This window comes from Rhipicephalus microplus, chromosome 1 (assembly GCF_043290135.1).
Source record: "Rhipicephalus microplus isolate Deutch F79 chromosome 1, USDA_Rmic, whole genome shotgun sequence".
Taxonomy (NCBI): domain Eukaryota; kingdom Metazoa; phylum Arthropoda; class Arachnida; order Ixodida; family Ixodidae; genus Rhipicephalus; species Rhipicephalus microplus.
In genome coordinates, this window is record NC_134700.1 from 292,454,118 (window position 1) to 292,466,241 (window position 12,124).

The 12,124-nt window shown below is 44.1% G+C and overlaps 2 protein-coding genes across 4 annotated transcripts in view; one reads left to right on the forward strand and one right to left on the reverse strand.

Annotated features, from left to right (window-relative positions):
• The window catches only part of LOC142763534 (putative elongator complex protein 1), a 39,548-nt gene extending 37,239 nt beyond the window's left edge, over nucleotides 1-2,309 (reverse strand). The window contains exons 1-4 of the mRNA XM_075865144.1: nucleotides 2,077-2,309; nucleotides 1,829-1,966; nucleotides 1,409-1,490; nucleotides 247-327 (exon numbers count right to left, since the gene is read on the reverse strand). Coding sequence (XP_075721259.1) covers nucleotides 247-327; nucleotides 1,409-1,490; nucleotides 1,829-1,966; nucleotides 2,077-2,220 — 445 coding nt within the window. The 5' untranslated portion in view covers nucleotides 2,221-2,309. The remainder of the gene's footprint in view (nucleotides 1-246; nucleotides 328-1,408; nucleotides 1,491-1,828; nucleotides 1,967-2,076) is intronic.
• Nucleotides 2,310-10,088: 7,779 nt separating this feature from the next.
• LOC142763566 (polyamine deacetylase HDAC10-like) overlaps nucleotides 10,089-12,124 on the forward strand; it is a 45,620-nt gene continuing 43,584 nt past the window's right edge. For 2 of the 3 annotated variants that reach the window (XM_075865146.1, XM_075865148.1), the window contains exon 1: nucleotides 10,118-10,217. In XM_075865146.1, coding sequence (XP_075721261.1) covers nucleotides 10,138-10,217 — 80 coding nt within the window. In that variant the 5' untranslated portion in view covers nucleotides 10,118-10,137. Of the gene's footprint in view, nucleotides 10,218-10,809; nucleotides 10,886-12,124 lie in introns of all 3 variants that reach the window. The other variant, XM_075865147.1, reaches the window with a different exon arrangement.

Genomic DNA, 12,124 nt, shown 5'->3' on the forward strand with positions numbered 1-12,124 from the left:
CTCATTCAGCCTTAGCAGAGTCTGCCTCAAAGAACAGTTTTCTTTAAGGCAATTTTAAAAGGTGTCACTAAATTTTTTTTTAAATGTATTTTCCTACCACAGGCAGTATGTCTACTATGTCTAGTTTTATGATCACAGTGCTGAAATAGTTTTAGTTCCTGAAGATTTCAAGGATACAAGACAGAATTAGAGAGAACGCACAAGGCCAGAACAACTAATAACATTAAACATAAGCCAATTACTTACATTCACCGAATTCCTCAGCATGGAGATCTTTTTCTGAGATCACGTCAAAGTCCTTTGTCATAAGCAACACTTTGTTTTCACCTATAATTCAATAAACAAAGACATTGTAACAATAATCATAGTGGCAACGGTAATCAGTAGTAGCACTAAGTACAACATTATGCTACCTCATTCACCTCTGTTCTTATACAAGAGTATGGTATCTTTCAAACGTCTGCTTTCTGTAATGAAGAGCTTCAACATATTCAAGTTACGAATTTTATATGTAAGAAGAATGTCCTATGATAGCACCTCATTATTTTTCTTTCTATGGTGAACTCTTAGATAAAAATGGGCTGCAGATAAAAAGGTATGCAGTTTATTCAGTACGTCAAAGGAATAAAGATTGTTGAACTCGTAATACACACTATGTGAACCTACAGCATCGACAGTAAGTGGCACTACTTGAGTAGATCGTGTCGAAACCCCTACTGCGATTCCTTTACTCACGTGCAGAACGTGCGTTATGGGAACATAACTTTAACCAAGAAAATTCATGCTGCTTTGATATTTACATGAATACAGTGGTCATTTTTTCATTTTTCGAACACCAGCACGTCATTTGAAAATCCTCTGTAAAGATCAACTGGCAATCCAAAAACCACAACTAGGAATAATTTATATAATATCATCATCATAGCCGTATACAGGCATCACCAACGTTTGCCATCGATGATCAGCAATGGATATACAATGGGGCTCGCTTAAACCAAATGTTGTGACAAGGCATCTTATCTCTGTCACACGAGTGTCCTAGTTTAAAGAATGGCTCGAGACTGAAGCTTCACCTAACTCAGTGACTGATGATGCCTTCCCTCCATTTATTTGAGCAAAGTGAGGTATTGGGCTAGTTGGTTTTTCATAACTGAAAAAAAAAAATGCACTACAGTTGCTGCGGAGAACGAAGTTAGAGAGAAGACAAGAAATGAAGTGTACAAGCGCGAGTACATTCTACTTCATTTCCTGTCTCCTCCCTAACTTTGTTCTCAGCAGCAATTGACTGTACTGCAATTTTCTCAGTCATTTTATTTAGCTACTATTTGAGGTCGTACTTGCATAATTTCAAATATAGGCAATCCACGACGGCGAACGGTTGAATTGACGAAAGAGAAAAAGTACGCACCTGATATAACAACGACGAGCTCATAATCTGGACTCCATTGCATGGCCAAAATTCCGCCCGTAACACTGCCAGCAGCTTGGGCCTACAGACAGCCAAATTGGAGGGCAATCAAGGTCACATACTTCAAAAGCTAAAGTGAGCCGCGATGCTTGTTTAACGAGTTCAAACATCTCAAGCGTTCAGGATAAGTACAAATGTAAGCAAAACAAGAACATAAAACTGTACCACATTAGAACTGCGCCATGTTTCGGTTACAGCACGCGATCGCTGCAGCGCATTCATCACTACGTTTGTTCCTCTTCCTTCATTAACTTCAGAGCCAACATCCTCAGGTGTAACATCCTCAGCCCGTTTTCACAACGGTAGCGTAAAAAAACACTCAAGCAGTGAAGCTCGTTCAAAAGAAACCACGTTGCTTACCTTGCACTGACTGACATCGTACATCAGTATATCACCAGACTTCTTTCCGATGCATAATGACTGGAACTCCGAAATGAAAGCGAAGCTTGATACGACATCGCTGTCATTTCCAAGCTCGTCAACCAGTGTCTTGGTCTCCTAAAGAGCAGCAGTTCACTCAAGATCATCATGATGGTCGTGAATACCACATCCACTAACAATACTGGTAGTACCATGCAGCGTGCAGAAACTGAACTCAGAATGAGTACCTCTAGGTCTCTGCCGAGAGAAAAGATGCAGTTTCCATCCACGACGTAAACGTTGCCGGAATCGGCGTCGGAACAAATGCGGCTGTTTGTGCCGGCCAATGGCAGCTTTTTAGTTAAAGTATGTCGAAGCTGCAAATTCCGCATGGCTACTACTTTCAGAGCGCGTTACAGAAAAACGCGCTGCTGGGAGATCTCACGCTGCAGCAGAACACCACACACAAATACGGAACCGCAATGCTGCATGCATGCGCTGCGCAGTGTTGTTGACTAACGTCAAATGTTTCGCTGCAGTTGGCAAGTAACATTGTTTATAAGAGCTTCAATAATTCACAATATCAATTTCAAAGCACAATTAAAAATAAAAGATGTATAAAAATTATTAGATAAATTAAAAAGTTAGCTTACACTTTAGTTGTTTTTTACAAACGTTTTTTAGTTTTGGTTTCGGTTTTCTACAAGTATCTTTTTGTATTCTTTTACGTGACGCAAACGATTTTCATTTCTCCTAGTAAGTAAGACTCGAGGCGCGCATAATCACAGTGTAATTTGTTTTGAGAGTTCAATCGCAGTTTCAGTTTTATTGAATATTGTCCTTGATCTCTCCGAACGAAATTGATAATTGTGCACAAATTACGTTATTTTAACCTGACTGACTCGCCAACAATAATGTAACCAATATATATATATATATATATATATATATATATATATATATATATATATATATATATATATATATATATATATATATATATATATATATATATATATATATATATATATATATATATATATATATATATATATATATATATATATATATATATATATATATATATATATATATATATATATATATATATATATATATATATATATATATATTGGTGGGAGTGGGGGAGGGGACCTTGAGTCCTCCTGGCAGCTACGCCTGGTCCCCTCTTTCATTTCAGTGTACTAAAAAGCCACAACCAGCATTTTAAGTCTACAGCAGAAATATAGCACATAACTGGTTGTATACTTTCTGTGAAAGATGATGAAATTTATAAATACTTTCCCGGCGTTTATGGAAGCGTTGGCCATCCAGGTCCTGATGCATCAACGTTCACACCATCTAAATGATCCCGACTTGCCAGGCCAAGCAGGCAGGCAAGTCGAGGCCATCACTGATGAAACTATTTCCAATAAAAAGAGCTCAACACTATGTTTAGATATCACATAGCTCCAAAGGTGTTAGAAACTATTTCCAATAAAAAGAGCTCAACACTATGTTTAGATATCACATAGCTCCAAAGGTGTTAAATATAGAACTGGTGTCTGGTTTCCTTATAACCACTTGTAACATAGGAGATAACCAAGCAGACAATTCCGGTACCCTTCACTTAAAAATTGCAGTAATGCTGCTCAATATTATACAAACTTGACGCGGTGAATGTACCCTGTAGAAGCTGGAACAGCGATAATCGCTGAACAGTTTGAGAGCATATTGCACACGAAAGGCACAGGTCCAGATGCATCTCCCCAAAAGTTGGTTTATGGGTTTTAAGGGTCTGTCTACAGTTCTTCGCTGCTCTTCTGTTTTGTGTCGCGATAAAAAGCGTACCATGTGAAGTGTCTAACCTTGCAGCGGTTTCTCTGGAAAGTGCATAGAGATTTTTAAATCCGATTTTTTCTGTCCGCATTATGTCTCCTTCCATCGTTGGGATGAATACCAACAACACGTACTAGTTGTTGCCGTTGAAAGTCGAAAACTGAAAACACGTGTGGTTTTTGCTGGGTTCATCAAGTGTGGTTATTATTAAAACAAATATCTTTGTGGTCGTTTTGGGCACACTCATGAGCGGTGGCGGACGCCGTGGTCGTGTTTCTCCGCCGTTTGCAGGCAGGCAAGCGAACACACCGCTGGTAGTAGCACGTGAGAAAAAAAAAAAGAAAAACATTGGTCTCTGGCGCAACATAAGGTTGCCTCAAGTGCATAAATACAAGTTCAAGTTAAACGTGTTTGTTTTTAAGCAAAGTAAGTTTACCTGCGAAGATTTCTGCGAGGATTGTGCAGATTGACCATATTCGCAGATGGATGGGTGACGCTAGTGGTCACTTTTTATCGACTTTCAACATCAAGTAAAAATTATAATTTCTTGTTTCTGGCCCGAAAACATGCTCGTTGTCGCCAATATGATGAACAATCTTTTCATTTGCGCCACAGTCAGAAAGCTTTTTCAGAGTGGTAGACAGCCTCTTTAAAGGACCCATGACAGCGAAAGTTTTGTTTGCGAGTTTTTTTTGTTTTTTGTTTTACAGCAGCTTGTAGCTTTGCGCCTGGCAATGGCAAAATTATATTGTAAATGCTCTAAGGCATTGTATAATTAATGCTAGTATCGTTAATTCGGTACGATTTCGCGTCGGTTTGAAACAACCGTCTAAATGTCATAAGAAGCTAGCACCCTACCACGGAGCAGCGCCTGAAACTACGTGCGCTCAAGCATGACCTCCGAGATGGCGGGCTCGTGGCGAGTTTCTTTTTTTTTTTGCATTTTCGGAGGCCATGGCTCAAGCACGGCCGCCTTACTGGAGCTTTGGTACTTTGGTGACGCTGAAACACGCTGTTTTCAAACAGAGGGGGGGGGGGGGGGGGCTTGTTTGAACACGCAGGCGGTGAGGGAGCTTTCGAATAGGGGCCTCAAAGAAATAGCGTCAAGGCCTCTGCGCATGTGCAGAACCCAAGCCGCATTTGTGTTTGTGGTTGGAGACGCCATTTCTCGAATATAGCAGTAGCCCCGAAGCTGGTTATTAGTTGCTCTGTAGTTGCTTTGCTTTGTAGTTGCTTTGTATTGTGGCAGAAGTATCACACACTAGCATTCTTTCCTATGTACCCCCCCTTACTCTATGCTCCGTAATAGAGCCTGTAAGGTATTTTTAAGTAAATAAATAAATAAGCTTGCCCCAAAAGCTTTGTGTCAGACAAACGTGATGGCATCCATAAGAAGTGAGATGACCAAGGATTGGGACAGTATCCAAAGCGCTGCAGACGCTATTCGAAAAGTCTTCGCTCCTTGAGCCAAAGCGTGCAACGCAAAGGGCTATTCGAAAACTCCCTAACGAAAATATGTGGGGGCTTTGAGCATGTTCCCCCCAGAAAAAAAGAAAAAGCGTTCCTGTGAAAGCAGCCTAAACCACCTCGAGAGCAGCCCGACAACAGAGCGAGAGGTGTTACGAACAATAGTCCTGACCGGGTGCCAGTTGGGGTATTGTGCGCGCCCCGCAACTGTTGTTGACCTCTGCAGCGTCACATTCTTCCTCTAACCACCACCATCCCATGAAACCACAGAAAATGTCGATTGTACCTAATTACTTGGAGGAGCAGGCACATTTAGTTAAAAAACCAGATTAAAATATCTTCTAGGCAATGCCCGCCACTAATAATCGGTCAGAGGTGGCCCCGCGTTCAGGACTATCAAAACAGCACAAGCCTCTCGAGTTTCCGAATTTGGTGTCAGGTGTCCTTTAAGGTGCCGAAGCTACTCAGGCTATAAGAAACACCGAAGTGTAAGGTTCTGGGTAATTTTGATTCCCTAGAATTCTTTAAGGAGGCCATTCAACACTTTTCGAAGACATTATCCAATATGTCTCCACTAAAAGAACACATCGCCTCACGAAGCAATCACAGCGAATTTTTACAGCGAAAGCTTTTATGATATCACAACTCGGGTCTCCGGCAGCGCCGTAGTTGTCCGCCGCCGCCGGTGTCCGTAACAAATCGGGCGAATGACAATGACACAGTGGTGCTTGAGCCCAGGTCCGCCGGGTGCCAGCACAGTTATCTACCACTGAGCCATGCCGGTGCTTGAGACGTGTTGGCAAACTAGCCTTAGACGAACTTGATGTCGGGAAAGCAATCGCGTTAATACGACTTATAAAGCGTTTCAATGCAGCGAAAGAATAAGCAGCCGTCGCACAATGCGAATAGCGTAACGAGTGGGTCATACAATGGTCCTACTCATAACGAAAGCTTGTTTTTGTTCAGCTATAAACTGTGGCACATACCCACTTCAGGCATAATTCCATATCGTCGTCAGCCACTCCATGAACAGTTGGCACGAAATTCCTTGCAATAGTTTAGTGGATACCATGCTTCTCAGGAAAATGACGGAAAATAGCATAGCGAATTCCGGCCTATACTACCCTAAAATTTTTATTATAATACCGTAGTGGGCACTGTTGTGAAGTGCGTGCCTCCGACGACGTTACCAAGGGCGCCTCGAAATCTCACCGCTGCAACCACTGTTTCGAAAGACGGCGACGCCAACACGGTCCCGAAGGCGCCACTGCTTCGAACTCCGCCGGAAAGGTCACCAGCCGTTTGGTAGCGTAGGTTTCTCAGCTCGCGACTGCTTCTGCGCAGAGCTGATAGACGAGCGGACGAGACGACGGTGAGTTAAACAAGGTTTATGTACAGCATATTTACAGAGGCGTTACAAATTCGGCACTGGGGCCGACAGACTCGAAGAGCTGAGCTCTCCTCTCTAACACATAGGTCTGCTCTCAAATAGGACTGCTCGCGACGCGCCGCGGGGCTTCTTTTATATGCGCCGGGTCCAACCCAAATGTCCATCCAGAAGCGCCGCTGGTCGTGAGGTCAGACTCCTCCAATGGGGGTCGCCGCTGGGCCGCGTCATTCTTTCTCATCGAATCTGGAGAGGCTGCGCTGCAGGTGGCTGCACCCAAGGACGAGTGACGTCGCTAGGCATTGCGTCAGCCGCCAGACAGGAAGACGCCGGTTGTTTACTCGACGGGCTCGCGGGCTGAGGTGACTCACTGCACGTGCCCGCCAGAAAGGCGCCGTGATGACGCCGTTGAGTTGTTCATCGCGTCAGGCGGGCTCGCTTGCTGGCCTTGACACACATTTCCTTTTTCCGAGGCACGGACGTTCGCGGCGGACTCGCAGGCATAACAGCACCAAGCAAGTGTGCTTGCAGCAGTTACCCAGTGGGTGTTTAGAAAACGCTCTGAAAAGCCACTCTTCTAGCTTTCGCTGTGACTGTGCTGTGCCTTCCGTGCAGGCTTGACGTTTTTGTTTGTAATGTGTGAAGTACGAGCGGGGTTAATGCACATCCTTTAAGGGCTTTTCTCTTCCTTTCCGCACCAGAGAGCGCGCTGAAAGCTACGCAGGGACGGGTAAATGGAGGAGGGAAACACTGCATGGATGGGGATGACAAGGACGAAAAGAGACGCGTCCCGTCGACAGCGAATTGCAACCTTGTGCGATTTCTTTTTTGAATTTTTTTCTCCGAACACATGGCTTGATTTCAGTGAGTGCATCGATGCACTCTAGGGAATGCCTGTACGTGGCGGCTTCCTGCGGTGGCCACGGTACCTATGCAGCTCACGGTGCTCAAATGAGCATCGTACGCGGGCTTTGGGCATAGTATGACATCATATGTAGGGAGAAGAGAGCCACTTCTAGCTAGCTGACTTTGTGAATATACTGTAACTTCCAAGCCGCTTTCTAGGCTGAAATGCTTGGCTCGTGCGTTCTCGGGAACGCCGATTGGCTGTGTTTTCTGACCATGCTGCAAAAGTGCTGTATAGGACCTCCTTAGCGGCCTCCTTAGGGCCTCCTTACGGCCTCCTTGCAGATACAGTGATAGCCCACACTAAACTGACTTGAATATTTAAACGGTGTTTCAACGATGACACAGTTTCCAGGACGGTTGTCATTCTGCCCGCTCCAGGAACCACGCAAACCTGTATGCCCGCAAAAAAAGGGACACGGGACAGGCGCTCTGTGCGTGTAGCTGTCGATAATGAAACGCAGTCAATGATTTCTCCGTTAGGGATCGATAGAGAGACCCAGTTTAAGCCAAAAAGAATATAGGTGAACGCTGAGTGCACCTTGGTTTGTACATACACATTTGAAAATGCAAATGAAAACAAAGTACTACATATGACACACACACACACACACGCACGCACACACACACACACACACACACACACACACACGCACACACACGCACGCACGCACACACACACACACACACACGCACGCACGCACGCACACACGCACACACGCACGCACGCACCCACACACACGCACGCACGCACCCACACACACACACACACACACACACGCACGCACGCACGCACGCACGCATGCAGGCACGCGGTCAATAAATCAACCGTATGTGAACACAGATAAAGGCGAATGCCTGTGTTGTTTCCTAACAAATACTAACAGATAAACACACGGAGTTCGATAATCGGTATTATTGCATTCAATTTCTGCCCCACAGATCTTGCTGCATGCCGATATCTTCATTTAACGTGGTGCCATCATGTATCAGTACAAGGACAACAGCAAATGGCATTAAAGTTGGGGCATGAAGCAATATCTCGGTTTCTCGTAATGAATTCTGGAACCATTAATTGACTATTCTGTGAATCAATGCGTTCTTTGTGTGCTTCCCGAGGAGAACTACATTGCCCTATATATATTCCCGAGAATATATTTATCTGTTATTTATAGACACTGGTTGTTATGTATGGGCTAAGGTCAGGAGCGAATGTATACGTCACTGCTCGTGCTTTCTGGTCTATGGGAATAAAGGGACCGCTTGTACAGAGAAGTGAGCGCACTCAGAATGCCCATGACGCAGGGGCCGTAATCACTGTGCCGGTTGAATAATGCAGGTAGTGGACGAAAAGGCTTCGTGGCACAGGAGACCTCCCACCGTTGCATGGGTGAAGGGTAATAATTACACTAACTGGCCCCTACTGGAACGATAAGGTTAGTGACGAGGTCGAGATCAAATATGGGAGCCTACACCGCGATGAGATTGCGCAGCAGGTTTGGAAGAATTGGAAATAAGGCAGGACAACAGGACTGTAGCGAGACGTTTCTTGTTTTTGTTTTTTTTGGGGGGGTGTCGCTTGTAAGATAATATTTAAGTGTTCGTGCACACTTTTGAGCTTGTGCTACACATACCTAAAAGACTCATTAAAAAAACTACTAAGTGTTTTTCTGGGTATTATAGCCAATGCGACCCGAACGACTGAGAGTTGTGTAAAGTGAGTGGTCATGGATCGGTATTTGTGTAAATCTGCAGGAATCCATACGATTTAATCACGTGCGATTCTATTACGTATTTTTTCTTTATTTTTTTCCATCCAGATCTGCGCCAGTGAAATGTACTGCGTACAGCGCCCACACAGACGAGAGGACAGAAAGAACGACAAAGACGATCGCTTTCTCTACGTCCCTATTTTTTTCTGCGCTGTACTCAAGTTTATAGTGGAATACCAGGCAGTCAGTACTTGAACCCAGCCTCAATGAAATACAGCTTTTAGCCCCTCTGCTGTAGTCGGTGTCCAAAGTGCCCGTCTCTAAACATATCCCCAGTTTGAGCGCGACACTGTTTCTTCAAAAAGCGCTTGCTTTCCGAGCGATATGTATGAAAGCAACAACAACAAAAAAAACAATAAGACCATATAATTACAGCAGGACACCAGAAGAACTGGCGTGAGGTCGTAGTTTTTTACAACGGAACTACTTATCCACGTACTACTTATTCAGTAGTATATACGGTGCTCGACTGCCCATTCGAAAAGACGCGGGTTCTACCATGGCCGCAGCAGTCGTATTTTGATGGAGGCGAATGCTAGACGTCCGCCTACCAGCTGCGTGGTGTCAGTATACATGCACGTCAAACAACTCTGGGTGCTCGAAATTATCCGCGCAAACCTCCACCGCGGCGCTTCTCGTAGCACGAGGCGCTTTAAAGCGTTATTTGACTCGACAATCCAACCGACAAGAGGTGTGCTTCTATCCATCGATGAAGTGTATAGCTGCATTCGTGTCGCAGCTGTGTGCAGCCTGTAATGCACTGGACGCGTCTGCTGTAGCAAGCGGAACTCGTGTCACCCCCCGGGCTGCAGGTTATTCTCACTATAAAAAATGATAGCGTGTACACACGGCTGATAAGCAGGCACCGTCAGGCTAAACTGCATGCGTGCCATCTGAGGCCTCCGCATTTTAGCGCACGGTCGTTGTGGATGGCCTGAATGCGCCATCTGCACGTCTACAACTTTAGAACAAGCACGTCGCGTACGTCGTTGCACGCATTCCCGACAGTCACTCTGAGGTGAGTGTTTTGTCTGAGTCTACGCGAAGTTAACCCAAACAAACAACGTGTAATAATGCTTGAGGTTTCACGCTGTAAAACAACGCGATTTTGGGAGACGCCGTATAGTGGAGGGCTACGGAAATTGGGACCAGCGGGAATTCTTTAACGCGAATCTAAATCCGGGCACACTCACCGTCAGCATTCTGCTGCCATCAAAACGTGGCCGGTCACTGCCAAAATTCGTTACCCCGACCTTTGGGTCCTCAGTCAAGAACAATAACGACTCCATCCTCATGATGAGTCTACGAACAGACACACGAAATATGGCGAACATGGTTGGGGTAAACAATATCTGATTTTATTAGTTTTTTAGAACATTGATTCAAAAATAAAGTGTCTGTGGTATGATGATTCAATAAAAATGATGTTGCGATATGGGCAACATCTTCTCAAAAAACATCTAACGAATGAGTTTTATTTTTAACTTGCTAATACTACTGCCTCAAAAAAGAAAACCAAAACAAAACAAAGAGAAAACACATGACACATTTGTTACTGCGTGGGCTGTCGCCAGGCCCCACTTTGACTCACTGTTCTTTTGTACACGCAGAGTTCTCTTTCGAAATGGCTGCTACGTGCTATGTAACCGACAAGGATATGCTGAAACATTGGAATCCGTTGAAAAGGCAAGCGAGGGATTCTGTTTTGTTTTTAAATTATTAAAACAAAAGAAGTGAACGCATATCTCCCTTACCCTAAAACAAAAGTGTACGTGGTAAAAGCGAATACGCGAACGGCACGTGAGAGCTGCACCAATACGCAGCTGAGAAACTAATGCTGACCACTATGTGTAACACATGGACATACAATTTAATAATGCTAAGCATGTGTTATGAGCAAGATAGAAAAAAAAGTAACTCCAATACCAAGACAAAACTCACAGGAGATGTTTCCCACGCGTGCACAGGCCTTAGGTGCACCCGAGAGTTCGTAACATTGTTCACTAACGTGGCTTTCTGGCCGAGTCGGTTCATGGTAATAGGAAGAAGAAACCAGTGAAAAACCACACGAAGACATGTAGCGAAGAAGAACCACCGAGCAGGACAAGTTATCTTTAGAGAGGATCTGTAGAGAGGAACAGGAAGCACTGTTTCTACGGGCTTTAAAAAAGGACCTGCCCCGTGCTGCCTTCTCCCGGTTACAAATGAAGGAGGAGTACCATTCGACCTAGTCACGTTACTGGGCCTGCACAGCATATGGCAATCTAGAAAGGGGGTACGTCGCGCTGATGTTAATGCAATATTGCCATGTTGTCCGGAAATACATCGCGTACTTACTTCATATTGCATATTGTTTTTCTACAGCGTTTTCTAAATATTTTTCTTTGCTCTAAACATGTATTTTTAGTTCTGTATTCATTATAATATGTTGCACTCTTTCTTGTTTTATGTTACCATTTACTGTACCCACTCTGTTACGGCCATGACGGTTAAGAGTATTTCGAAATAAAAATAAATCGAAAGTTACGTTCTGGGTTTGCGTCGTATCACACATGGTAAATTTATCACTAACACAAATACGTTATTATTAGCTATGAAAATTAATCCAAACCTCTTCATGCCTGTGTGTGATATGACCCAAACCCGGAACGCACAACTTTTGACATACGCTAATTCGTTAGAACAGTGTCAAACCGAGATGCCGTGAAATGACCAAGCACTTATTGAAACTTATTAATGTGCTCATAGAAACTATTTGCTCTTGAGCGAGACTTGCCGTCGTCATACTCTGATCAAGAATTACACGTATAGACAGGCTCGTTCCCCAAACGTTACCGTCATGTGAGGGCCTTAAGTATTGCAAGCGCGTTTCTTGATAGGCCCCCTTGTGTTTCCTATATGTTATTTGCTATCTTCTCACGTTAA